Genomic DNA, 27,839 nt, shown 5'->3' with positions numbered 1-27,839 from the left:
AATTTCATTCGACTGAATATTTTCGAGGTCGCGCTTGATTCGCGTTATAATTGGCATGCAGGTAGATCTTATCCCGTGTCGTTAAACCGTAATCCGGGCTACTAACGTTTCCTCTTACCTATCCTCTATGGAATACCGTCAATGAATCGTGAATCGTTCTCTTGTTACAGACGTGAGCCCGCATCTCATCTTCAAAAATGGGATGACGCCGACTCTCTGGCCACAGGATGTCCCCTTTCCGCCCGAAGAGGGTAAGGAGGAAGTGGCGTCGACGTTCGGTGATACGGACACGCAATCGGGCGCGTTTAGTCCGGCGCCGGACGCCAATTCTATCCAGTACCCGGCGTACTTCAAGGATCCAAAAGGCGGCAATCACGCGGTTTTTGGTGCGGGCGGCTCGGGCAGTTTTGGCGCCTTGCAGTACATCAAGCAGCAAGGTGGCACGAAGAGCTGTCTGCCTGACGTGATACAACACGGCCGCTCGGCCGGCATGCCGTTATACGTGCGTTGCCCGATTTGTCAGAAAGAGTTCAAGCAGAAATCGACGCTACTGCAACACGGGTGCATACACATCGAGTCGCGGCCGTATCCTTGCCCGGAATGCGGCAAGCGATTCCGGCAACAGTCTCACCTTACGCAGCATTTGCGCATCCACACGAACGAGAAACCGTACGGCTGCGTATATTGCGGGCGCAACTTCCGCCAACGCACGATTCTCAATCAGCATTTGCGTATCCATACTGGTGAGAAACCTTACAAGTGCCAGCAGTGTGGCAAAGATTTCCGTCAGAAGGCGATTCTGGACCAGCATACGCGCACCCACCAAGGCGATCGGCCGTTCTGCTGCCCGATGCCCAATTGCAGGCGGCGCTTTGCCACCGAGCCCGAGGTGAAGAAGCACATCGACAACCACATGAACCCGCACGCGGCCAAGGTGCGTCGGAACTCGAGCGGCGACACGAAGCCGCCCGGCACGCCCGCTGGCCTGGGCCCGGTACCGGTGCCGCGCGGCCTCACGCCGACGGTCGTCAAGCCGGAACTCTACTTTCCGCAGTGCTACGCGCCCGCGTTCAACCACCAGCCGCCAGTCTCCACCGCGCAGTTTCCCGGCGCCCAGGCGAACGGCGTGTCCGTGACTGGAGAATTCAAGCCGCCAACCGGTTTGCCGCCGCAGTGACTAACCGTCCATCCTGCAGCCTACTAGCAAGCAGGAATCCCCGCGCTGAGGTTTCAGCGCTGTTTCGGTCCCGCCGCGTTGGAGGGCGACGCAACGTCAAACGCCATCGCCGCCGCCGCAGCCGCCGCGTCTCGATGCGGTCAGCAGCCGATCCAGCAACACTACCCGTGACATTTATCATTGTGCATTTACTAGAGTCTCTTTTGTTTTCGTCGTTTCACAACTCACTCGCTCTTCTTGTTCCATTACTGCTTAGCAGAGCTTCGGAACACGTCGCCCAGCAGCTAGTCTTGCGAGCTCGACGGTGAGAACGTGCGCGCGCGCGCGCGCGCGAGCGAATCGCGTAACGCGAACATCCGAGAGACATCGAGAGAAAACACTACCCGGTCGGAGACTACGTTTCTGGTTGACTGTCGGACAAAATTATTTCTAGGAGAAAACTGTTATCCTTTTCTGAATCGTAGCGCTCCGGCTGTGATGTAAATAGGGGGAGAGAGAGAGAGAGAGAGAGAGAGAGAGAGAGAGAGAGAGAGAGAGAGAGAGAGAGAGAGAGAGAGATAAAGCAACGCCGAAGAATTTTGGGAATTGTTTGGATACTCGTTCGACATGTGTCTTGGATTTTCGCGTTCTTCGCGAGAAGCAGGAAGATACGCGACTCGGTCTCCCCCGTGACATTCGTCGAATACGCTGTCATGTACGCTGACAGTTTCGAATGACATCGCGAAAAGGCGACAATCCCAGTTAGGATTATCGCTATCGTTGCGTTGTCGCTACCGAGTAGCAAACAACGATGCGATTATACATGCTCTCAGGTATCAGTCGGTGATTCGCGAAACTCGTAGGAAGTTTGTGACACACATTTTTCGTCCACTTCGTGGTGCACGTGATCGACACGATGTTCGTTATCTTCTTCGCGATCGTCCGTTATTTTTCAGCGTGTCGAATTAGATTAACCTCTTAGAGGTCCCAAGATTAATGCTTCGTTATTGTTAATGCACACACCGATGACAGTCTAATTAAGTCCGCCAGCAAAGTCCGCACGCAAAACCAATTCCCGCTACGATCCGCATCTCCAGTCGTCGATCTCGCACGACCAAGGACGACGGTCAAAAACGACGTACGAGGGGGACGTACGAGAAAGTTCGGAAAAGCGGCCGCCGCTCACCGTCGAGCTTCTCGCTAGCCGGACCAAGGTAAAGTAACCAACGAAGAGTCTCGTCTATTCCTCCGTACGTATTTTTTTATAATTAATCGATTACGACGTACCTTCTCGCGTTTCTTTCGTGGACAAGCGAATAGTACGAGAGAGTTCGGGGCTAGTCCCGCGAGACGTAGGCGAATTCGAAGAGATTGACAAGAGAGTGTTCCCGCCTTCGGAAATCCTTCCGAATCCGTCTATCTTCTCTTCGCGGGATGGTGCACGCGCCGCCCGGGGCGCCGCACCGCCGCTCACCGTTCAAAATACGCCACGTATCGCCAAACGGGTTGAAGATGTTCGATTTCGACCAGACTAAAACGATTGTGATACAATATTTAACTTGCCTATGTTTTAAAAGTTCGCGAGAGAGAAAGATAGAAAGACAGAGTGAATGAGTGCTCGAGTAAGTGAGAGCGAGAATGAGAGCGGTATGTATATGTATATATATATATATATATATATACGTATATATATCGAGCGAGAGAGAGAGAGAGAGAGGGGGGAGGGGGGAAGGGGGGAGTGTGTGCTTCTTGAGGGGGGGGGGGGCGCTTACACGACCACGAGAAGAATATCTGTAAATATGTAAAGCCGTTTCACTCCGAACAAAAGAAGAGGAGCGAAGACGAACGAGGAGGAAAATAGGCGAGGGAGAAAGAGATGAGGTATGTGAGTTAGTGCGAATGAGACTGAATGTGAATGAGACGAAAAAATGAAAAGTATGACTTGATAGAATGGTAGGAGAAAGACGACATAGGGGGTTGAGGCGCGAAAATGACGAGCAAAAGGGAGGAAGATATGAGAGATTATAGGTAGAATTTACGAGGAACGACGTATTCTCCCGCCGTGCTGAGCCATAGCTTTCGATAGATCAAGTCACGAAGCGACGACTATAGCGACGACGATAGCGCGCGAAGGGGAAGGAGAACGGAAAGGAAGAGAGGAGGGGGTGCGATTCTTGTATACTGTAGTGTAATATTTGAATGTATATTTATACAGGTTATATTATATTCTAACTATATATATATATATATATGACGATATTTTGAATCGGTTTTAAAATCAGATTGGTGCTGATAAAAGAAAAACTAGGTAAGCGAGTACGAAAAACAAGAGGAGGGAACGTGGAAGAAGGCTGAGACACCGTAGAAGTTAGCATTTAAGTAGTGTAGACGATAGCGTAGCTCAAAGTAAAAAAGACTTTGAAGGACCGCGCTCGCAGCACGGGGTCCGCTCACATCTCAGAGAATTATTATCATCACTCTTTAAAGGAAAAAAAAAAAAGGGGGAAAACATGAAAAGAAAAGAAAAAGAAAAACAATTTGTGGCAATACTTAAATGAAGAGTAAAAACGGAAGAGGGGAGGGGGAAGAAGGCTTCAACGTACTAGAGAATAATCTTTTAAAATTTCTATATTAAGACGTGTGTGATCTCTCTAATTACTGTACATTACGTAATGAGTCTAAAATCTAGACGACGAGATGCGTTAGTATAATTACGATTACGTACGTATTAGGTGTTCTACAGTTAGTCTTTTGTCATTTAGAGACACAGAGATCTGAAGATGATAATTGCGCGGCCATATTCTCTGTGGCCTGTTCGTAGTGCCTCGGAATTGCTGCTCGCGCAGCAGCGATTTGACCGTATTTTTAGGAAGGTATATATTATTATATTATATTGAGGAACCGCAATTATATATTATACTCTCCAGTATACAATATTAAACAAAAAAATAGAAAAGAAAAAGGGGGGGGGAATCGCGTCGTGAGGCGTCGCGTTAATAAAACGACTCATTAAATTATTATGACGAAAGAAAATCTACTTACACACACACACACACACACACACACACACACACACACACATATATATATATATATATATATATATCGCGAGGATGAAACGACGACGATATAATCGTGGTGATTGTTCACTGTTGTTTTTGTTGTTCTTAGTATTTTTTACTTTCCTTTCTCTCGTTCGTTACGTAAAAAGGTGAAGTTATGAGGAAAAGGATGGCGAATGGGGAAATATCGAATGCCGGGAATGGCGGGGATCTCTTCCGGCGGTCGTTCGTAATATTTATGAGTATTATTATTGACGTTGAGATAATTTTAATACACATACACACTTACCCACGTGCCCTTTTTAGAATATCTTTGTCGTTCTTGCGGCGAAAAGAAGGAAAGCGCAGGCAAGCTTATTAGACATTTAACGCTCATCTAACTCGAGTCGTACTCGAAAACATCGATCCGTATGCCTTCGTACGTACACGCATCTGCGACAAAAATATGTGATGACCCTTGTCACATTCTTTTGCAGAGAAAACGATTTTTCCTTTGCAATAGTATTTTTAACACTATAAACGATATGGTCGCGTCAAGCCCGATGAACAATTAACGCGAGATGAAAATCGCAGACAGTACAAGTGGAATAAACACACACTTGTGAGAGCTACTTTAAATGCGCATCTATAAAGTCGCATCTAAAGAAGAACTTACAAATTATAGACTACTTCACTCAGAGGTCTCTAATTATCTTGATAATTTTTATAATTGTTTCAAGAGCATGGGACTTTAGCGTTTATCGTGTTTCAAATATCTTTACAGGTGCTCAATATTCCGTAACGTTAAAAATTGCAGCAGTCGTTTATGCACAGACATCAAAAGACTGCAATCTGATATATAATATATATATATATATATATATATATATATATATATATATATATATATATCTCTTTAAGACTTTGAGAACTTTGATTTATTCTCGTAGGAAAAATATAATCAAAACAAGAGATTTTTTTTTTTCGTTTTTTTATTATTATGGATCTCGATGACCATGCTTTCTCAATTGGATATTTATAACAATAGTAATTCATTTTCTGTTCTTATTTACATATTTTGATCGTTATCGATCGAAGGTAGAATTTTTGAATTGGATAAATGTCAATGTCCGGAATATGTTTTTCTTTCGTCTTTCATGAATAATATATTAGTGATTTTATTATCGTCAAAACACAAAATAGGTGTATCGAATAAAAACTGAAATTATTGCCAGATATATTGCACTACTTTGTTTAAAAGTAGCGTACGAATATAACTTGCAATATTATTTAAAAAAATATTGATATTATACGATGTACATTTAATCACATAAAAAAATATATACACTCGAGAATATTAATTTAAGACGTACGGGAAATTAAACGTTTTGAAAAATGAAATGATTAAAATTGAATAGTTTTGGACAAAAAGTTTTGTTTAAGATTATTATTAACTCTCTGTAATTTCTGGCCGGCGCTTGTATGCATTTCTCCTTCGGTCCAATTTATGTCAAATCGGAAATCTCGAACAACGGTCTTCTACGATTCGATCGGTAAAACTCGCCGCGGGGAGAACATTGCGCGCAAACCGTGCGGTAATGCTGAAAAGAGCGAGGTAGAGAGTTTTTCTCGAAAAAGTGGAGAAACCGCAATAAAAGGGAAAAAGAAGCACGTGACAACATCTCGGACTTATTCATGCGCACGGCCGATTGTACTTTAAAAGAACCCATGATAACGAAAGTAACCGATTATACAAAGATTTACGCACACAAACAACATTGATATAATAACAAACCAAACTGTGAAGGGGAAAAGAGAGGAAGAGGGAGAGATACGGTGCAACATTTCCCGGCGTGATCTTCTTTCTCTCTAACGAGTCAAAACGCAAGTTGAGAAGCGAATTGGATTTTCATCGCGATTGAGAATCGCGTAAGCTGAAAAAAATGTGAAGTGAACGAAAAAGAAGATAACTGTTGTAGACAATGTGTAGATAAAAACAGATATTTGTTTTCTTTATATTATTATTATTATTATTATTATTATTATTATTATTATTATTATTATTATTATTACGAAGTACTCGACATAATTGTATCATTATATCTTATTATTATTACTATATTATTATTATTTTTTATTAATATTACTATTATATATATATATATATATATATATATATATAATATTATTATATTATTATTAATTATTAAGTTTTATACAAGAGAGATATTGCGTATGGTACATTTCTTTTAGTACCATCATAGAGTTTTGGTCACCTTTGTTTTTATTACGTTATATCGACTGTACGAACTTCTCTCATTCTGTTTTCATATCCGACATTGTAGAAGTCTCTTTTTTTTTATACGCTACTATCGATATTAGTCGACTATTAGTGCTTATGCTTATTATATTCTAATCTCGCAGTCACAAAATCCGCCGTGTGATATAACAATACGTATATTCGAGTGTCGCGAACGGAAGAGGAAGCGATGTCGGATTGGTGTTTTTTTTTTCTTTTTTAATCTTTTTTATATATATATATATATTATATAGAAAAATATTTTATATACATATTTGCAAGATGTACTTTTTGCAAAGAGGGAGGTCCAGAGTTGTTTTCTGGCCGAATGACAGGGACGTTACTTTGTACTTTTAAGTTCCGTATGCGCGCGTGATCGCGGAACTTCGTGGCGATCTGTTGCGAGCTGGGATGGATTTGTTGTACGAGGAGGCCGAGTGCGGCTTAAGAGGTAAATTGTTGAATATCATCATTCTGGACTATCCGTCTACTTTTTGAAAGAAGGACAAGAGAAAAGAGAGAAACGCGAGATATATTTGCTCGCTTCGGTCCTTTAAACGGTTATTAGCCTCGAAAAAAAAAAATCATCATCCCGCTCGTGCCTGATGCGAGCGAAACTGGTTCGGGTGGTTAGACGACGACGTCGGAAGGTTGCACGGTGCCATTTTCGATCGACGGGAGGAAAAGGGGAAAGGAGCGAGAGATAGGAGGAGAGAGAGTGAGGCATACGTATTAAGTAGAATCGGCGATGTACTGTGATAATGACCGCTAACGACAAGCAACATCCGCTTAATTTCATTCGATCCTACATCGGAATTGCGCGTCAGCCAGCTTTCTCGGAGTTGGATATATCGCGATTAACTCGCGATCGCCGCTCTTTTTTTTCCCTCTTTCTCTCTCTCTCTCTCTCTCTCTCTCTCTCTCTCTCCTCTCTCTCTCTTCCTTTCGTCTCCTGCTTTCTTCGAATCGCAAAGACGGATAAGAATCATCGTTGCGATATCCGTCGATCGATTTTATTATTTTGCATTAACGGCCTTCGTCTATCACCAGTTTACTCTCTTTGTTCATTCACTCACGTTTCGCGTTTTTGTGGATGCGTAACGAAAACGTCACTAGTCCGGCTTTATTGATTTTACAGATCGGACATCCCGCGTTTTCTTCTACAGCTGATTTAACAACAAACTTTCGTAGTGTCGAAGATGTTTACGCGACTCCACGAATAATTCGTTTTTGCCCATCTCATTTTTTCATTAAAAACCAGACTTGACCGGTGGTTTTTCTTACGCACATCCATGTCGTGACACAGGAGGTGAGACGCATGAGCAAATTCCAGGCTGTCCAGCTCGCGACGAATTCCACGGTAAACGCGCGACCGTGTATCTCCGTATACGTAAACGACAGAACAAGCGATCTTGTTTCTTTTCGGTTCTTTCTTCCCCTTTTTTTTTGTTTTTTTTTCCCTTTTTTATAGTCGGATGTGTGCTTTCAGAGACATGTAGAAAAAGAGGCAACGCGCTTAACCACAGGCTGCGTCACTCTCGTCGTTCACCGAATGCTCAACATAGATTAGATTTAAGCTTTATACATATATAATATTATATAATGATATATATATATATATATGTATATATATATATATATATATATATATATATATGTGTGTAAATTATTGTTTTCTCTTTTCTCTCATAAGACTCAGGGCACGCGCTCTCAGACGGGCCGTACCCCGCCGACAGGGTGGCGCATCCGTAATACGTAATCATTCGTACTCATTTTGTTTTCAGAGGCTCCGCAAAAAAACGGGTGGATTAGAAGAAAACCGATAGGAACTCGTTTTACAAACGCCGCGTGTTTCTGTCCCTCAAGTCAAGATGTAAAAATACATCTCGAAATTTTTTCTAAACTGCCTCGCGCTTTTAATTCCTCTAAAGAAGATTAACTTAATTCTTTAATTTTTTTCTTTTTCAGAATTAAGATGTGGTCTATCGAACATTTTGTTTTATTTCACATTAAAAATTCGATTATTTTGCTTTGCTTAAAGGCTTATTTGCATAGAGAGAAAAATAAGCTTGCCGTAATAATTTGCAGCTTTTTTTTTTATCATAATCTTGACTATAGACGAAGAAAAAAAAATTATTAAATTTAGCTTTTCGTAGACGCATCCGTTTCGAAAGAATTATTTCGTATTACTCGTAAGGAAAAAGTGATGCATTGATACAATAAAGATAAGAGGAGAGAGGAAGAAATTAAAGCATTCTTAAATTTGGACTTAAACTTTAAATTCTTAATGAATCGGGAATTGAATTTTACAGAACGACTTTCTGACAATTTCTTTCAATCGACCGACTTTTTGCAGGAGAAAGAGAGAGAGAGAGAGAGAGAGAGAGAGAGAGAGAGAGAGAGAGAAAGAAAAAGACGAATCTTCGAGAACGTTAATTTATGACGGACGAGAAAACAACGCGCGAAAAAGAAATATAAACGGGTGTTCGCATACGTTCCCCCGTGTACATGAGAGATCTCGTTTTCAAAATTTAGCTTTAAAAGAAAAAAAAAAAATGATGGAAGAAAAGCCCTCGAATGCGAACGCCAACGCAGGTGCAATACAGATGCGCATAAGTATACTTAGGATCGTGCCGTGATGCGTTGAACACGTTGGGAGGAAAGCACGCGAATTTGCAAATATTAAATGGCGCCGTTTAGCGCGTGCAGCATTGTACATGCACCATATATGTCCAGTTACGAGCCGCAAATTGTTACATTGCGTGCTCACGTAGGTCCGTTAACCAACATCGAAAACCTGCCTTATCCCGTGATGCGAAGAAATTATACTTTTCTACTAAAAAGAGAAACGGATCAAAAAAGAGCTGATGAAAATTCAATTTCGTCGATGATGAAATCTCATGACCTTTCTAATCGCCAAATTAAATTCTTCTTTTTTTCTTTTTTATCAAAAAAAAAATTTTCAATTTTCACTCCTTCCGATTTCTGTTCGCTCGGTTTGATCTTTACGATGTGCAATTTGAAGAAAAGTTTAATTAATTTCTAAAAGATATCGAAAAGAAATCGGCGGGCGCTCGGGCGACGTTTTCAACGCAGACGTAGCTCGTGTCTTATTTATGTAGATTTATATATATGTGTGTATACACACACAGTACCAGACACACTCTCCCGATCGCAATTGTAAAAGAAACAGAGATCACGCGGTGCGCCAAGCGCCAGGGTGATGCATATACCATTATTTACAAGTATATACGCGAGCAGCGAAATACTGCGCCAAGATCGACCTTACCTCGTTTTTCGTCGTTTAGCATGCAAATTTATTCGCGGCGCAACTTCCCTAATTATATTGCCGGTGGTATACCTCTTGATTCATGTTTGACGGTACGATAAATTGTTGAGAATGATGTTACGTTTTCGGCGGAGGCTCTTAGAGACAACGATGTTCTCCGTGGAAATATCAGCCATTAAGCAGCAGCCATTAGGGAAACTATGAATAGTGCGCGGCGAAATTAAATGCCTTTTGCGTGCACGAAATATATATTTTATAACTCCCCCCGTAAATATATTTTGTTAAAAGCGCCGAGTGTTTCCGTTTGATTTGGTTCCGTTACCCTTCCTACTTTTAAGTTACGTAGTTAAGTTCTCGCGCTCAAGGTAGAGGAGGATCTGTGTTGACCGAAATACTCACAATTTGTCAAAATGTCTTCGAAGTGGAAAGTGGATATTAATTGCGACGCTTTTTCGATTTATCTTTTGTAACAGCCGATTTAACTTGGACTTGATTTCAATTTTGTTTTCCAATATGCATGTGTATTATTATTATTATTATTATTATTATTATTATTATTATTATTATTATTGTATTATTATATTGTTACTTTGCATCTACGTGATGATGTGAAATCGCGAATTCTGCCTCGAAGCTCGTTAATTCGGCTGGATCTTGGGCGCAGAGTTTTCGCTGCAACGTTACGGCGGAACCAGGTTCCTAATAGTAATTTAGGCAGTGGGAAGAGTAAAAGAAATCAATTCGTCTCATATATTTTGTGACTGACGAGTGTCTCGGCGGCGCGGGTCCGATTCCGTTCGAACCGACAGTGTTCCCAAAGATATATCACCGTGTATATCGTGCATATCCTTTGTTCTTCTCTTCCTCGCTCCTCGCTCCTCGTTCTCCGGCTTATTTCTCTCTGACATGGCTTCCAGCGTCCCGCCCCGTTTCCATCGTGTACATCCCCGTCCACGATTCACCAACTTCGTAATATATATATATATATATATATATATATATATATATATATATATATATATAGATATATATGTACATGTATACATATTGCATACGCGCGTATATATTATATTAATCAACAAGTGTGGCTGTTCGTCACGAAACGGTCCCGCGTCCATGCCCCGAGCGTGTTCTGTTTTTCATTTTTTTTTTCACCTTTTTTATACAAATAAAATATACAAATAATATCAGAGGAGCACACATCTTCCAAACGCAACCTTCATTATTTTCCGTTAAATTCTAGCCCATGTGCTGTTTATCGAAATATCGTTTTACTACAATAAATTTTTCCAAAATTTACTACAATTTTTTATTTCTATAAAATTTTGTATATATATATATATATATATATATTTATATATAAATAATATAAATAATTTATATATAATTTATATATATATATATATATATATATATATAATATTGTATTGAGATATATATTACAGTAGAAATTTTTTATATATTTTTCTTAAATAAAATAAAGAGGAAGTTAAAAGCAAAAAAATTTTGTTGTTTAATGTAAAGTAAAAGTGCATTGGCTTAATTTCAAACTTGCATAACGTGAACGCACTTTCGTTTTCTTTGACATTTTATTGTCAATTAGAAAGTAGCGCAATGAAAAACATAAATGTCTCGATAAACAGCGCCGCTATATAATTATCTCTTTGTTTCAGCTGGCAGTTATGTTGTTTTTTTCTTACGCCGCTTCTCGTACACGTTTACTTTAAATTGTTCAGTTTTTTTCATTAGTTTGATGCGTTTTCAATGAGTTTGTACAATTTTCGTTTTTCCGTACTCACAAATCACGAGTCGATGATTAATGGTCGAATGGGTGAATATTAAAAAATATTTCTCTCGTCAGTTCGTAACTTGAGATATAATTATGCAACGAATAAGTTTATTCAAAATGCAAACACTTAACTGTCTATAAATTATCTATTTGCATATATTTCAGAAATTCGTTTCACACGACAAGCGACAAGCTTAAACGCTACATTAATATCACGATTAACATATTGTGTAATGTGATCCAAACCTTGAATCGAGCGACTGAAAATTATCGAAAATTTTTATTCGTCCTCCGCCGAAGCTTCCAGCCTCGTTTCGTCCAGCGTCGCGAAATTTCAACAGCGCGATTCGGGATCGGCTTTATCGGGTCTACGACGCGCGGAGAATAAATTTCAAGCGTGGTCGTAAATTTGAGAGACCGACCGATCGACCGACCGACCGACCGACCAACCAACCATCCAACCAACCAACCAACCAACCAACCGTCGGAAACAGTCCGTCTCTCACGTGGTGCAACCAGTTTTGCACGTCAGATCACGGCTGCTTGTCAGAACCGCGCTTGTCCGCGGCAATCTTGATTTGGATTATTTGCAACGAATTTTACAGAGCGCCAGAGCTTGATGATATACGCACCTGTATGCACGCGCTCTCTTATCCGCTAAACTCCATCAGAATCCTACGCAGAACCGTACGTTAAAATCTCGTTCGCGCGAGCACAGAAGCCGCTTGCTCTCGTTCGCGCGAGCGAACGATCTGCCAGTGGTTCTCGTTCTTCGCCAGCGCCGATTCTCCGTTTGCCGGTCGGTAGAAATGAAGGAAATGAAGGAAACATCATCGTTTTCAAAACGAAAGATTCAAGAGTATCGCTACTTTGCAATTTACAATTGAAGATGATAGAGACGTGAGGCGTGAATTTATATATACGCCTTCAAACGCGACGCGGATCGATTATCGTTGGCGCGTTTAAAGTGCACTAATACTCGAGACGAAAAGGAATAATATGTTCTCAGAATATCCAGTTTCACTTGCTAAACCGTAAACGTGCAAATACGACAATGTGCCGTATCCATTATCCCCCGGAAGACCGGAGAGATTTCCGTGTATATCCGAAGACGAGTAAAGGAGGAAGAGATGCGATATGTAAATTCGGCTCGTTCGTCAGTGCGGGGAATAACGTCGTCACTTTTGTCGGTTACTTTTTGCATTACTCTTCTTGCACGGCAGCGAAAACGGAGCGTGGTTTAAGTAGTTACTCGAAGATAGGCGAGAGGCGATCATCTGAAGCGTGCTTCAGTCTGGAGAACTGTTAAGCTATAATACGTTCGATCGATGCAAAAGTTTTGAGCGGCCTATAAACACACGCGGGAGAGAGGGAGAAAAGTAGCGGAGGAAGAGAGAGAAAGAGAGAAAGCCCGGCGCTGTGTTTGAGAAACTCTGTCGTCTCTCTCTGCGTAGAAGCTGCCCGACTGCACTTGACTTTCCAACTTCACGACCACAGCCGCGGCACAAGTGAATCCCGCCCATATGAGGACTGTAAAAAGATCAAATTGAGATAGCCGGGAGAGTCAGTCGCGCTCTGTCAAAGGAAAGGCAAAGTGAAAAGTGCCGCGCGGTTACGCGCGACTTTGCCTCTCGTGACAAACAAATCGAGCTAATTCAGCGAAAATTATGCGCCGAATAATTTTCAGAGAAATCACGGCGCGTTCTGAATAATTACGGGGGATAATTACGCGGACGCGGCATAAAATTAACGTCGGGGGATGCCACGTTTCCGCGTTAATAAACACATATTTCCAAGACGACATTCGAGAGAACGAATTTTCACGACGTTAAGACGAAACGACGTTATCGAGATACGAGATATCATCGACGACGATAGCCATCGATCTCGCGTCGCTCTTATCGCCGACCCGCCGCTGCTCGTCCCCGACGCTAATCTCGGCATCGAGGCTCTTTGTAAAACGCAGACACGGAGACGTTGGCCGACGATGACACAGCACTGATGACGGCAGCAATCACGGCGACAGCAATTTGATTCACCCTCGCATCTCGATCAGGCAGCTAAATGTAGTTATTGCCAAAAATGACGAGGAACGAGTTTACGCGGCTCACCGCGATCGGCGTACCATCTTAACCAGCCGCGTACACGCCGAATCCGGTTAGACCGGTTCGGCGAGACGTTAGATTTTCGCGTGATCGCACTTTCGGTTTCTGAATATTGTGTCCTTGAATGAAGCCCCGCATCGCGTGGTGCCCGTGGTGCCCGCGGTGGTGGTCGCGCAGCGTGTGTGTGTGTGTGTGTGTGTGTGAGATGCAAGAACGAATGCACCGAAAATTACAAGAAAAAAAGATAAAGAAGCGGCCCGATATATATATATATATATATATTTTTTTTTTTGTTTACCGCCGTCGGGCCGGGTTAGGGTAAATTTATATTTTTTTCAACAACGCGAATGATATACGCTGTTTTCGCGGATCGCTTTGTTGCGCGTACAAGGGGAACCAATTAAGTCTACTTTTGTTGCAAACCCAACAGTTTTAATAGTACTGAGTTGGAAACCCGTAAACGTCAACTGCACCAAGAGAAGCTCTCACATTTATTTGCAAATCAACTATCGGGCTTCTAAATTATTTCCGTCGAGTGTACGTAAACTCGGTTTAATATACGCAAATCCGTCATTATAATTATTAAACGTTACTTAATTTTATTAAAAAGTTAGTCAAATGAATAAAATCGAGCTGTTTTTCTCTGAATTATGTATCCTCTCGAACGATTACATTTTATTAACGTAATATCGGATTAATAATAAAATTCTTCGCGTATAAAAATTTAAAGGTTTTGTTTTATGAAAAGGAGAAAAATGTTAAGGGACGGATAAAAATTCTTGTACGTGCAAAAATCAATTTTTATACAATATACGGGCGAGCCGAGCGCAGGAAGCTTTTAAGATAAGGTATACGGTTCGCAAGCACGGATTAACAATTATTGTACGGTGAGTTTACCGCGGAGGAACGAGCTGCAGCTCATTGCACGGTCGGCGCGCATCACGCCGCGAAACGCAAGCGAGCGAGCCGAAGGACAAGGAGCAGCCTGGTATCGGAACGGTGCGAAGAATGATGGATCATCATGCATGCCCGAAAACCCGTTGGGACTCGGGCGGAGATGAAGAATGTTGACCGGGGAGAAAGAAAGAAAGAGAGAGAGAGAGAGAGAGAGAGAGAGAGAGAGAGAGAGAGAGAGAGAGAGAGAGGGGGGCGAGAGAGAGAAGAATCCAGCCGGCGGCACGGCGAAGAGGCGATATCAGCAATCATGAAGTATGACTCCGACTGTTTTGAGTGTCCGTTCCACGGCCCGACGGGAACGAGAGGAAATTATTATGCGCCGTAGAACTTCCGATCAAGTCGCTCGGTGTAACACGCCGCGGCGAGATAGATAATATTTTTCATATTTTCGTTACCGAGATTCCACTTGTCCTCCATCCCGGAGGACGGTTTGGATTTGGAAAAATCCAAAATCTTCCAAATTTCATTTTCATTCAAAAGAAATAAAACGCTCGTAGGAGACTTGCGGCATCAGAAGTCAACATTGAAACATTGCCAATAGCAATTTTGAAAAGAAAGAAAGACGGAGGGGAGAAATTGATAGATGATAATTTTTTTTTTTTACAAACATTTTATACTTAAATTGTCAATCTATAATTATTTATTATAGTCGTTGGAATTCTCTCGGATGCAAGTGTAATCGGAATGAAGAATCTCAACAGATGACTGAACTGAAAACCTTCGATCAACTTGAAGTCAACGTTTTTATAGTAAAATTAGATTGCGAGTATTATCATTCCGCGTTTTCAATTCCAGTGAGTTTATTTCGTCGTGTATCAAGGAATGTACCTGATGTCGATTATTTCGCTTCTACAATATTCAATCTGCAATGGAGAGATTAGCCTTTTTGAGGCTCTCCTCGATGACACCGAAACATCTGACCTCATCGAGATTACGGCGATTCGAATCGGCCGGCGATAAAGCGCGCGCATCGAGCACATTCTTAAAAAAAGATATTCCGCAGAATGACAATACGAAGTTCGCGTAGTTAAAGCCAAGACCTGATCGTCATCTCGCCATCGCGCGAAAACACAGACGGGAGCGAGGCGACCGGGAAGGAAGAGGACCGACGAGAGCAGAGGAGGGAGAAGGAGAGAGAGAGAGAGAGGGAGAATTACGCGTTCGCTATATGGACCACGCGAGGCGAAAGTGAGACAGGGGGCAGAATCGCAATGGATGAGAAGCGGAGGCGCGCCTGGCTAGAGGGGTACCAGGGGGCATCGCGAAGGAGAGAGACGAGATCCTCTCTCAGGTCCCCCGGCTGCTCATAACTCGGTGCCGTACGGTGGGAGAAACGCCCTTGACTCGGACTTGGTGGTTGGCGGGGGAGTGGGACCACGGCGCGGCCTTGAGCCGGCCCGTCTCGTTCCCCACGACCAGCGTTTCTCAATCTCGCGGTCTCGTCGGGAGTCTACCAAACACCGTAAACGATGAAAATGTACGACACGATCGTGCCTGTATTTCTATGAGGAAAGAGAGAGAGAGAGAGAGAGAGAGAGAGAGAGAGAGAGAGAGAGAAAGGGGGAAGGGAGTCATGCACGCGAGATAACACTGACAACTGGGACAGTTTGTCACCCATCTCGAAAGGAAGATGAAGAAAAATGTCGAGAAGAAAAATACGATGTGATTTAATGTCCGACAATTTTTTTAGCGAGTAGAATTCGGTGGCCAATGACGCGGAGGCGAATGAAGAGGCGGATGTGTAGCGCATCCTAGTTAAACTGAGATAAAGTTTCTCTGGTATCTTACGTCATTGTTTTCGTGGCGTTTTTGTATTTTTCGAGGCCACCGCGTCACGTTTCTTCTCGACGTAGCTGCGTCGCGAAGCGAGACGTTCTGGAAGACGTACAGGTGGACGCGAGCGGCGTTACGTAGGTCAAGTAAGCGAACGTACTTTAAAAGCGCAAACCGAGAGTATTATCCTGCCATCTTTTTTATCATCGTAAAATTCCAAATGTCTACAAAGTCCAGTGCAGTTTTATGTCTCCCCCTTAAATCTGAATTTCATGAATTAATGTTCCGTTTAAGTTAAATGATTCCAAGATGACGGAAGATGAGATCAGATCTTGACTTCCCTACACCGGGCCCTATTTCGTCAGTGTATGAGTAACATTCGGGGCCCCGTATGCAAGAATATCCATCTCATATCCAACGAACGAGACGACGTTGGAGAACAGCGTTAGTTGGCCGAAAACCTAATCACCGACAGATCGCCAGCCACGCGGGCTTCTCTCGAAACGAGTTGGCGGGGTTCAAGGTTCATGAACTTGGCACGACGACCGTCGCGACGGCTCTTATGAGCGTGGCGCGGCCACGACGGAGGAGAGAGAGAGAGAGAGCCCCTCTCGCGGCTCTCTTTCTCTTTCTTTCTCTGGGCCTTTCTCCCCTCGCGGCCGTCGTGGCCACGTGAACGAAATTCCTCTTCGACAAGAACGTGAGTGAAGGATCTTGGAAAAAAACATTTCGATACGCGATGTCGCCGATTGCATCTACGATGCATCGTCAGATCGTGCGCGACGCAACGTCGATCGTGTCGCACAAATGATCGTGCCATTTGTCTCTTTCAAAGATAACGATGAAGAGGCTCAGTTTGAGATCTCGGCATCTCTGATTTTAATCTCTCAAGCCAAGTGTCCGAGAATTAACAGACCCGAGAAAAGTGTTGGTCCTGGAATATTAGTATGAGCCATTGAGCGCTGGAGTCGGAAAAGATTCGGAAATTCGCAGAATCGGAAAATCTTAATACGACACGTGTTCAACCCTAGTCGCCTCTTCGCTACATTTGCGGAAATCTTACAGTCAATACGTACGAATGCAAATCAAACGCAACGAGCGTTGCGGATCTCGTGAATTCGCGCGCGGTCCGGAAGATGCGATCGAGGAAGTTGAGAACAAAACGCGTTTCGTCTGCCAGAAGTGTCTGCGAGTATCGTGGGATAGGAAGAGGAAGGAGGGACGGAGGTATCGTGAGAGGAGAGGACGGCGCGAAGGACCGCGCAGGGAGGAAAGGAGAAGGAAAGAGAGAGAGAGAGAAAGACGCGCGATGCAAAAGAGAGGAAAGGAAGAACGAAGCGGTCGAGACGATCAAAATTGGTGGCGAATCTCCTGATAGGGATAGTGCACATTTTAAACTTCACTTTCTGTAGGAGCTCGGCAGCTTTGTATTTGTCTAAAATGGATAAATTATCAAGTATCAGATCCACTCACGAGAAGGACGTTTAAGTTGTAAGAAAAACTACTCCCTGTTAACAAATTTGATATTTAGCATAGCTTGTCTACTGTATTCTTCCCTCCTGCATTATTATGTCGCATATTTTATATTCCTTCAATTTCTTCAATTATAAAAAAAAAAAAAATATTTAGACAATCGTCGTAAATTTTTATTGGACGCAATGACTTTCGTCCAATAAACCATTTCCAACGCGGACTTGTTTCGCCGATTCGATTTTCCGCACTTCGGGGTCCAACGTATGCGAAATCCGCTACTGATCGGCGGGAGGGGGAGGGGGATGTCGAGGGGTCCCACCACTCGCTCGTTCTCGCTGCACCGTCGTCTCGTGCGGTCCGTATACACCTCACGGTGCACCGGTATGCTCACCCTTTATACTTTATTTTGCCTCCGCGAAATACCCAGCTGACAGTTACTCCCTCGAACGAAATAAAAGATACCTCTCTCCCTCCTCCCTTTACCTCTCTTACCCTCTCCCTCTCTCCCCCCTCTCTCTCTCTCTTTCTCTTGGTCTCGCGGAAGAGAATCACGCGCGCGGCTCTGGGGAAGTTCCTGCCACTTGGCCTACTACTCCACTCCGTTCTCTTCGCTCGCGGACGAGCTACCGGGGCTTTTCTTTTTACGCGAGCCACTTCCTGCTCTCCGCGAACTTTGTTTTTCTTTCTTGTCCCTCCCTCGCCCTCCGTCCACGGGCCCCGCTCGCGGTTCTTCCTTAGCTTCTTTCTCTCTTTTCCCCTTTTCTTGTTGCTCCATCCCGGGACTCGGTCACGGGAGATTATGCAACACATAACGGAGAAATCTAAACAAGCACGACGAAATTCGCCGGGATCAGACTGCCTGGACTCGCGCGCCTGGATCCGCTCCCTTTGGATCGACGTCTTTCATAGACATCACTCTTGAATTGTTCAGTTGGAGAAGACGCCGTCAAGCCGCGGTGAATCCTTCGATATTAAGCTGATATAAAAAGATATAAAATTTTGTTTTAAATACCGTTTATTAAATTTAAAAAAAAAAAAAAAAAAAAAAAGAGTCGAGAAGAGATTGGGAAATCATATCGGAAATCACCAATATGATATCTCCATCTTATCAATAAAGATGTGTATTGCTATTCCCGGAATAAAGTTAAAAAAAGTATAAAAACTCGAGAGCTTCCGAGCTAGCAATAACGTTTGAGAGGATCAAGGATCGGAGCGAGAAGGATACGGAACAAAGGATTTAGACCGGGCCACCGTTTGCGTCGCGTCGCCACCGACGAGTTCGCGATCGCGCTCGGCGACCGGGCGACCGGGCGACCGGGCGATCTAACCCACGTAACCCACGCGTCTTCGGCGGGACGCCGGGTGTGTGCGTGCGTGCGGCGGTGGTTACCTACCGTGTCTGGCTGTTATTACGAGTCGCCGGGGCGTACGGGCCGGGGCAAGGCAACTGCAGCGGTATGCAGTCGCCGAAGGACGGCTATGCAAAGGGCCCCTTGCCGGCGGCGGCGTTTGCATACTAGTAGAATTAGTTCGCTAGGTCGCTAGGTAGTTTCGTCGTCTCACCCAATTCCGGACAGGATGAATAAACCAACAGCAACAGGTTAATCGCTCGCCCGGCGAAACGCGCCGCAAACGTTAATCGTTTTATTACTCCCGGCTTTACGCGCGTTTTACCCGTATCTCGAAGTTTCGCGGCGCGGGACGAGACGCGAAAATTGACACCGCGACGCATCGCGCCCGGCGGCGCGCTATTATTTTAATCGAGCGGCCCGCCGCGTTCCTTTGTCGAGCTCCGCCGGGGCCGTTCTGTTGTTTGTCAGAGCGTAAACAATTGGCGCATTGTATATATCCGGGAGTGACGCCGCCGTTACTCGCAACATTATTGCGAATTTAATCGCGACGTTTATCGGCGACGTTTATCCGATGTAATTCGACGCGGATGTATGACTTTTTTTTTTCCGACGATCAACGACACGTCTGACGACGCGTGGATCCCTTGGATTTAATAATCGTCGGCGCGCATCCATCGCGTGGAAAAACGCTTCGGTGACAGTTTGACGAATTATGAATCTATGAATTCATATCGCGAATCGTCGATCTCTTGATCGTCGCGATCACCTGTCGGATGAAGGATCGAACGATAATAGATCATAAATTTGAAAAAAAAATGAGAAAATGAGAAAACGGATTAATCCTTTCGACTTCGTAAGAACGTTACTTTGTACGGGAATCACTACCGCGTAGCTTTCGTTAATTTCGCGTTACAACAAACAAAGTTACAATCTACCGATATACGTTTTTTGCGAGGCGAAAGGGACGTCCTCTCGACTCTTCAAAAGTGCAATAGACGTTACAAGTAATTGCTACGATGCGACTGACGGTGACCACCGCTGCGCTTTGTTTTTGCGAATGCACGTCGGCGCGTCGCGCATTTGTGCATCGAAGCCTGTCCGACTGTTTACCTGTTTAAAAACGTATCCGTTTTTTTTTATTGTGTGTTTTTTTTTTTTTTTTTAAATCGTAGTAGCTACCTGCTACGCCAATGAAACGCTCGCCGACCTTCGAATCGGAGTCTGACCGTTTTTTGTGTATCGTGCCGGTAGCCCGAGGAGGGGCTGCCTCCTCGAGGAGTGGAAATAAACTTGAGAGGAGGTACAGGACCCCTAAGAAAGGCTGGAGGGGAGATAGGTAGCGGCGAGAGAAAGAGTAGCCAGGGAGAGAGAGATGTGGTAGGAGAGTAACACGACACACTACAGAGTGATTCATAAGTCTGATCGCATAGGCCACGTCTTTGGTCTCAGCCGGACTGTAAAAATGTTACTGCGCATGCGCAGTCGGAATGTTATTTTTATTAAAAAAAATTAATGTTTTTTTTTTTAAACTCACCCACGCGTCACGCGACGAAGGTATACGGATATCGGTATTTCGAGAGTGTGCATCAATCATGATTGGTGCGCAGCACCTGCATATTACATATGTACATATTCCTTCGTGATATCCTTCGACCTGTCATTGATTCGGTTACGATGACGCCAGCGCTTTCGGAACTATGAAAATCGATCAATTCGACAATTACACGTATACGATAATCGAGCGTTAATCATACGTAAAACAAAAAATGAATCGTCACACTGAGCGAAAATCAAAGTTCTTGCCTCTTGCATCTTCTTTTTCTTATTCTCTCTCTTTTTTTAATTTCACACAGTGTGTAATCCGCGACTCGTTGAGTCTCTTTATGTAAGATGAACTATTTTTTTAAAAATATCCTTCAATATTATCGTTTCAATCCGTCGCGTCACTTTATTTCACCGAAGGTGCGGAATAAAAGATTCTTTCTTCACACTCTTCCTTGTATATTTTATCTCACTTTGTTTTGTTTCTCTTTTCTTTATTTTTTTTTCACGGATTTATGAACGCTTCTCTACCGATTCTCACAACTCCGTAACATACGAACGCTCGTTTGGTATACGCAACGTTAGATACGATGTAGATTGTAATTTTGTAACGATTACAGAGAGATTATATGTACGACAAAGAAATGTGATTGAGCGATTAATACGTAGCGGTGTGCCATGAAATATCTTACGAACGTAGTTGGTGGCGACCCGCGGACTCGCGGAGTCGGTACGCAAAAATCTCCGGACGAGCGACAATTTACAGGCAAAAAGTGAAATCTCACCACGTCCAATTCGCATAGGTGAAAACGAGCTGACGTGTCACGGCAATCAAATATTATCTATATATACGTACATTCAGGAACTTAACGACGCCAAGCGGAAATCAGGTGGGAAGAGTCACGGTAAAATTTTCTTTACGTTCGAAATATCGCTACAATTATTACATACTGGTATACACACACATATATATATATATAAATATATATAAATATACATATTAATATATAATAGATTATCGCACAGGTGCTCCGAACATTGCAGGCATCTTCCACGCTCTACCGAAGAATACGTAATTCAGTGTGACTTATAGAGAGAGAATATGAATAATAATATAATAATAATAATATTATTATTATTAATAATATAATAATAACAGTAATAATATTTACATTTTAATGACCGTTTTCAAGTCGTTTCCGACCGTATCGATAAGACAATGCAAAGAAGTGACAATCCCAAAAGATGATTTTCGAACAAGCCGGAAACAATTTTATCGACAAGATAACAGCGCGCGACACTCTTTCGTTCACTCTAGCTCAATTAATTATACATTATACGTCTTTTATCATATTTTCATCAAACGAAGAAATTATGTACGTGTCGTCACGCTTTCAGAAGTCAAGAAACCTTTAGTAGGCTTTACGCTTCTGGTTGCAAGTGGTCGTAACATTTGACATATTCGTAATTGTAAGAAAAAAAAATGACTTTGAATTTGTTTCGAGTCTCTCTCGCCACTTTGTAGCGGTGTTTAATAATAAACGCACGAAGAAAAGGATTAGGTCAAGCGCGTGCGAGGCGAGCGCAGATTAAGTCTAATCCTCTAATCTAATCGAATATTCGGGTGACTCTCTCGTTGAACGTGCTGCGCCCTTTGGTTTTCTCTCCGCGAACAACAAAACACCGCGAGGCAGGAAGGCCTCGGCTCGCTGTTTCCGAGCTGAAATCTTAAATCGGATCTTTTAACGCGGATTGCTCGACTTTTTCGGCACGCCACAATGTTTTTCACATCCTTTCTCGATAAGACGGTTTCCCTCGTGAGATTGCACGCGTTACACGACACGTGTCACTTAATCAAAATGTTATACGTATTATATATATAATTAGTAAGCAATTGCCGCAGACGCGGGAGCGGACGCGCTTGTATTACACATCGACTGATTAGGGGTTTCGTTCGACCGTTCGTGCGAGCGCGCAAGCGAGAAACTCTTTTCCAGCTTTACGTTGCGATCCTTATCGGATGCTGGATGACATTTCTACCGTATCTCGTGACCGTACGCTGGGAGACGGTACATGGTGCGTCAAGTGCGCGAAAACAAATGTTTATACTATATACGTAACAAATATATATGCGTTACGAGAGAGAGGAAAGAGAAAGAGAGAGAGAGAGAGAGAGAGAGAGAGAGAGAGGGGGAGAATTAGAGGCGGTAAAGTATCGGGACGCACGTGCGATAGTCGGGAATATTTAATTACGCGACGTTATTACCACTATTTTCATATGCTGGGTGAATCAAAAACGGCGAGATCCGCTTATCCGGTGGTGTTATCCCGTGACTTTATCAATCGAAATTACATAATCAACATCGGCGGCGGTGCATTGGCGCACGTGTGTCGCAATACTACGTGTGTCACTCTCGTGCGCGTTTCTCGGTATACGCTAAATAATTAAATAATTGGGAATCACTAGCGCGCGCGCGCACGCGCGCGTGTGTGTGTGTGTGTGTGTATATATATAGAGGACCACGGGTTCTTTAATTTTACAATTCTTGAGAGTAAATGAGGGTGAGTGCGAGAGAGAGAAAGAGTTCGGGAAGAGGAAGAGAGAGAGAGAGAGAGAGAGAGAGAGAGAGAGAGAGAGAAACACACGAATGCTCGTCAGAGAATAATTAGTAATAATAAACGATAATTCACATTGCGTATCTCTCGTTGCGCGCCTATTAGACTGCAAATAGTAGTCATTCGAAAGTTCGTACGTCGTGTTTTGGGAGCACGAGCAGGAAGTGTATAGTGTTTAATTGCAACAAGTCCATGCATCGACGGAAGCTTCCGCGTCGCTTTCCAGACAATTACTTTTGCGATTTACCCGTAATCGAGGGAGCGTCTAAGGTGGGAGGATACCCAGTATCTGCGGATTTAAGATTAACCCCGCAAAGAAAAAAAAGGGAATTAAGGGAAACTGATAGTGTCGGATGATAAACGTAGCGTGGCTTACAAGAGCGATCGGAGAAATAATAATCTGTTTAATTCCTTCTGTGGAATAAAGTATAACGATATAATAAAGTGCCCGATGTGGAATGGAGAGGAATTTACCATAATAAAAGAATTAAGTCGCTTAATTCCATTTGAAGGATTAAAACGAACGGGGGAAAATTGATAGATTTTTAAACCTGTCTCTGACGATTTAATAGAACGAAGCGGTTTCCCTGAATTTCTACTTCTTACGGGAGGAGAGATCTTTAAAAGTCGACGACTGGACCGAGAGACAGAAATGTCGAATGTCCGGGAAAAGCCATTCTTGTCTCCTTGATAATTACATGAGTAATTGTCTCTTGTTTGACAGAAAAGCGATGCGAAGGGGTCGGTCACGTTGTACTCAGATATACTCCGCATACCTTGTTATTCAGCAGCAGTTGAACAGATGAATATGATTTATTGCAGAGAGCCGTAATACCACAAGTGAAACCGTTCTAAGTATATTTGTTATACACACATATTGTTACCATTGCCACATGAAAGCAATTATTAACTCCATAGCCTGGGCCATTGTTAGACGAACGAGAACTCGGGACTGTTTCTTGAAATAGGATTGCAGCTGAGATTACTTTTTTCGTTTACTACGAAATGTAATGATCATCGTTCGGGAAACGATTAAATTATCAGACACAAGGATCTGAGAAATTGGAAAACCATTCATTATCTCGCATTTTTAATTATTAGATTTTTGACATTAGTCTTCTAGCGGAAAACGTGCGTACGTTTTAATTTTTTTCATTATCCAGGAATAATTTCCATGCTGAGCCGATTTTGGAACAATTATGTTTCCCTATAATCTTGTTTTCATAGTTATCTTTTATCTATCGTTTTTGTTTTTGTTTTTTTTTTTTTTTTCTTAACGGCGCACGCAATCCTACGTCGAGAAAAGAACAAGTTGCAAGAAAGTGAAGAGACAAGTTATCGCGTAATAAGTCGCCGATTACTCCGTAACAATGGCAACGCCCGTACGTATGAAGTCTGTAATCGAAATGCTTTATATTTTTACACCGAACAAAGCAGTATATAACGTACAATAAAACAATAAAACATGTCCTTCCATACATGCAACCTCAAGATGACAAATGTTAAATTTTTATTTTTACAACAGCCCACTATCACTTCCGATATCTGAGCTATATTTGGGCGTATAATTATAGTTGAGACTATTAATTAGGATATTAAAGTCGGCTAGATTCATTTTAATCGACTCACAATTTTACGATTTCTACACGAATGATCGTCTACTGTAATATACGCATTATACGATACGTATACATATGTTAGCGATATTGTACCGTGCGACGACGTGTTTTACGGCCGTTAATAATCCGCAAAAAAGAAAAAAAAAAATGAAAGATCTCGAAAGCGTTAATTTCTTCTCCTCCAAAATTGTGAAAAACGTGCTGGCCTGTCCAAAGACAAAAAAATAGTTAGCGTTCCATTCGTCCGTTGTCGCAGCGTCCGATTGTACATTGACGTCAGTTGACTCTTCGGCTATTCAGAATCGCGAGATTTATGCTGTTTCGAAGAGAAGAAATCAAAAAAGAAGGGAGAAGAAGCAGATAGTACCAAAAGCGAATTGCGAACGCCGATGCGTTTAACTTTACGATCGACACACACACACACACACACACACATGTTGTACATATGTATTTATTAAAATGATAGATATACGAACACACACACACACACACACACACACACACACACACACACATTTGTATGCATTTACGCAAAGGTTTCCACGAAGTGCTGTGTGCGTTAAAATATTTTCTTGTTCAACATCTTTGTTCGTACGCGAGAGAAAGAAAAAACGACGCCGATGTAAAATTCCCGCGACAGCCCTCGATGTTACTGTTCCGTGTAATGGATTTCGGATAGAATCGCGAATCGTTTCTCCGGGAGGACGCGAGTGCGACGCGAACAATCGGGAGCGAACGGTCGTAACGCGGCGTTCAACACGGACGCACAGGAAAATCGCGCAACTTTACGCGATGATCCTCCGCGTTTCCTCCGGTCGGATCGTCGCGGAATTCGGTCGAGCGTGATCGAAATCAAAAGTCGCGTTTCCGCATTTCCGTATCGTTTCCGCGAACGCGCGCCTCGTCGGACGTGGTAACCAACCCCCCGTCGAAGGCGATTTCTCGGCCTTCTGCCGACGGGCAAAAGTTAGCCAGCATCGAATCGTTACGTGGCAAACATTTGCGTATACAATGTGTCCTTTCATCAGCAACGTCATCACACACTGTTATCACCTGGTCGATCGACTTACAGTGTCCCGTCGAGATTTCTCATCGGCGGAGTGCTGTACAGTTTTTTTCATTTTTTTCTTTTTCTTTTTTTTTTTTTTATTATATTCGTTATCAAATTTAATTTTAACATAATTCTTATGTACAGGCCGTGTCGAAAGTTCCACGATTTCTTACTACGAACTTCCCGAATTTGAATACGACGCTTCACGAAACTGTGTGTGGAGCATCTGCATTAAAAATTATGAATGTTATGATTAAAAGGAAGCTTTGGGAGTCCTTAAAAGGAAGGTCGTCTTCGAGTCATCGAGATATAAATAAATTATATAAACCTTATTTTTTAATTAGTAAATCTCGTTTTATCGATTTATGCTTAAATATATACAGCAAGACAAGGGCATATCCAAGGGAAGGGAGGGGTTTGCAGAATTCAAAGCCTCTCGAAATTAAAAAAAAATTAAAGTTATAATTTACAAAATTTAATATTTTTCTCATTCAAAATCCCAGGAATGGGAAGATTCTAAGCTCTAAAATATTCAAAGAAGTAATTCAACGCAAAAAATTGCTATTAAAAATTGCTATTAATAAATCCACTCCCCGAAAAAAATCCCGGATACGCCTATGTCGCAAGATGCACTCTGAAGCACGCCTCAAATCTTATGAGGACAAACAAAAAGTTTCGATCAGTTGAGGGCTTTTGATAAAAAGTTTTCTTAGGGAAGAAGTCGTACGCGACTTTTGATACGGCCTATATATCAGAGATTTGTTATTGTGTGACAAACACACGAACGAATTAAATAAAATCAAATAGCTTTTTTTCTTCTTAAATCGCCTCTAATAATAAAAACAAGACAAGCCGTACTTATTTGTACGTGAAAGTATACGTATTCGAAAGAAGGGAACTTCGATATTCTTCAATTCGCCAAATCGCGACGGAATTTTCTTCAAACGCGGAGCGGGATGTCGCCAAATTGGGACATCGCTTTCCGATAGGAAAGGAAGGATTCGATGTCGAATCTATGAAAAATGTGAAAATGGGAGAATGCGAAAAGGGGGCTGACGCGTCGAGTCAAGCCTGGAATTAATAATCAAAATTGAACGACTGTTTGTAAAACTTGTGATTAACTATTTTATAAAAACTGACTCACGGTACGTCCTTAGGTATATTATGTAACTAAATGTAGAGAAAAGAAAAAAAAAAAAAAGAGAGAAATAAATCGAGGAAAATTCCCTTGTGAAAGAGCACGAGTATAAAAAATAAAGACTTTTAAATATTATCATCCGTTTCCACCGCATTCTCATCTGAACGATCAAAAGAAAAAAGAAAAAAAAAAAAAGGAGAAAACGCGAAGACAGTCCTTTTCGTTTCGATGTTTATCGTTACTCATTTTGCGCGCATCGAATCGTTGGGACTGTGTTCGTAATGTTACTAGCCGTTAGAAGTTTCTCGGTCATCAGAAGCCGTCAAAAGAGAAAGAGAGAAAAAAAGAAATCGAAGAAAAAGTACATACTACACGCTTACCGAAAAAAACACGAATATAAGATGTATTTCAAGACGTCTTCATGCAAAGCTGATGAATGTTTTACGTGTATTAAAATGTTCCCTTTTAATCCTATTAAGACTTACAAAATATTATAAGTATTATACTTTACTTGTATATATACATATGTGATAAAAAAAAAATATATATATATCTATATATATACATCTTGTTCTCTTGTGTGCGTAAAATTTATATTCGTGACCTGTTCTCCGTAAAGCAAATGTATATGTTGAAACA

General features: G+C 42.4%; 1 protein-coding gene across 2 annotated transcripts in view; it reads left to right on the top strand.

The window, feature by feature from the left end:
* Positions 1–27,766, top strand: part of LOC105425050 (uncharacterized) — a 43,601-nt gene extending 15,835 nt beyond the window's left edge. For both annotated transcript variants that reach the window (XM_089076761.1, XM_089076753.1), the window contains exon 3: positions 171–27,766. In XM_089076761.1, the coding sequence (XP_088932887.1) occupies positions 171–1,177 (1,007 nt within the window). In that variant the 3' untranslated portion in view covers positions 1,178–27,766. The remainder of the gene's footprint in view (positions 1–170) is intronic.
* The last annotated feature ends 73 nt before the right edge of the window (positions 27,767–27,839 follow it).

This window comes from Pogonomyrmex barbatus, unplaced genomic scaffold (genome assembly GCF_055798465.1).
Source record: "Pogonomyrmex barbatus isolate J1 unplaced genomic scaffold, ASM5579846v1 scaffold1, whole genome shotgun sequence".
In the NCBI taxonomy this organism is placed as follows: Eukaryota; Metazoa; Arthropoda; class Insecta; order Hymenoptera; family Formicidae; genus Pogonomyrmex; species Pogonomyrmex barbatus.
Note: the sequence above shows the minus strand (reverse complement) of the source record. Positions and strands in the feature narration are given on the sequence as shown.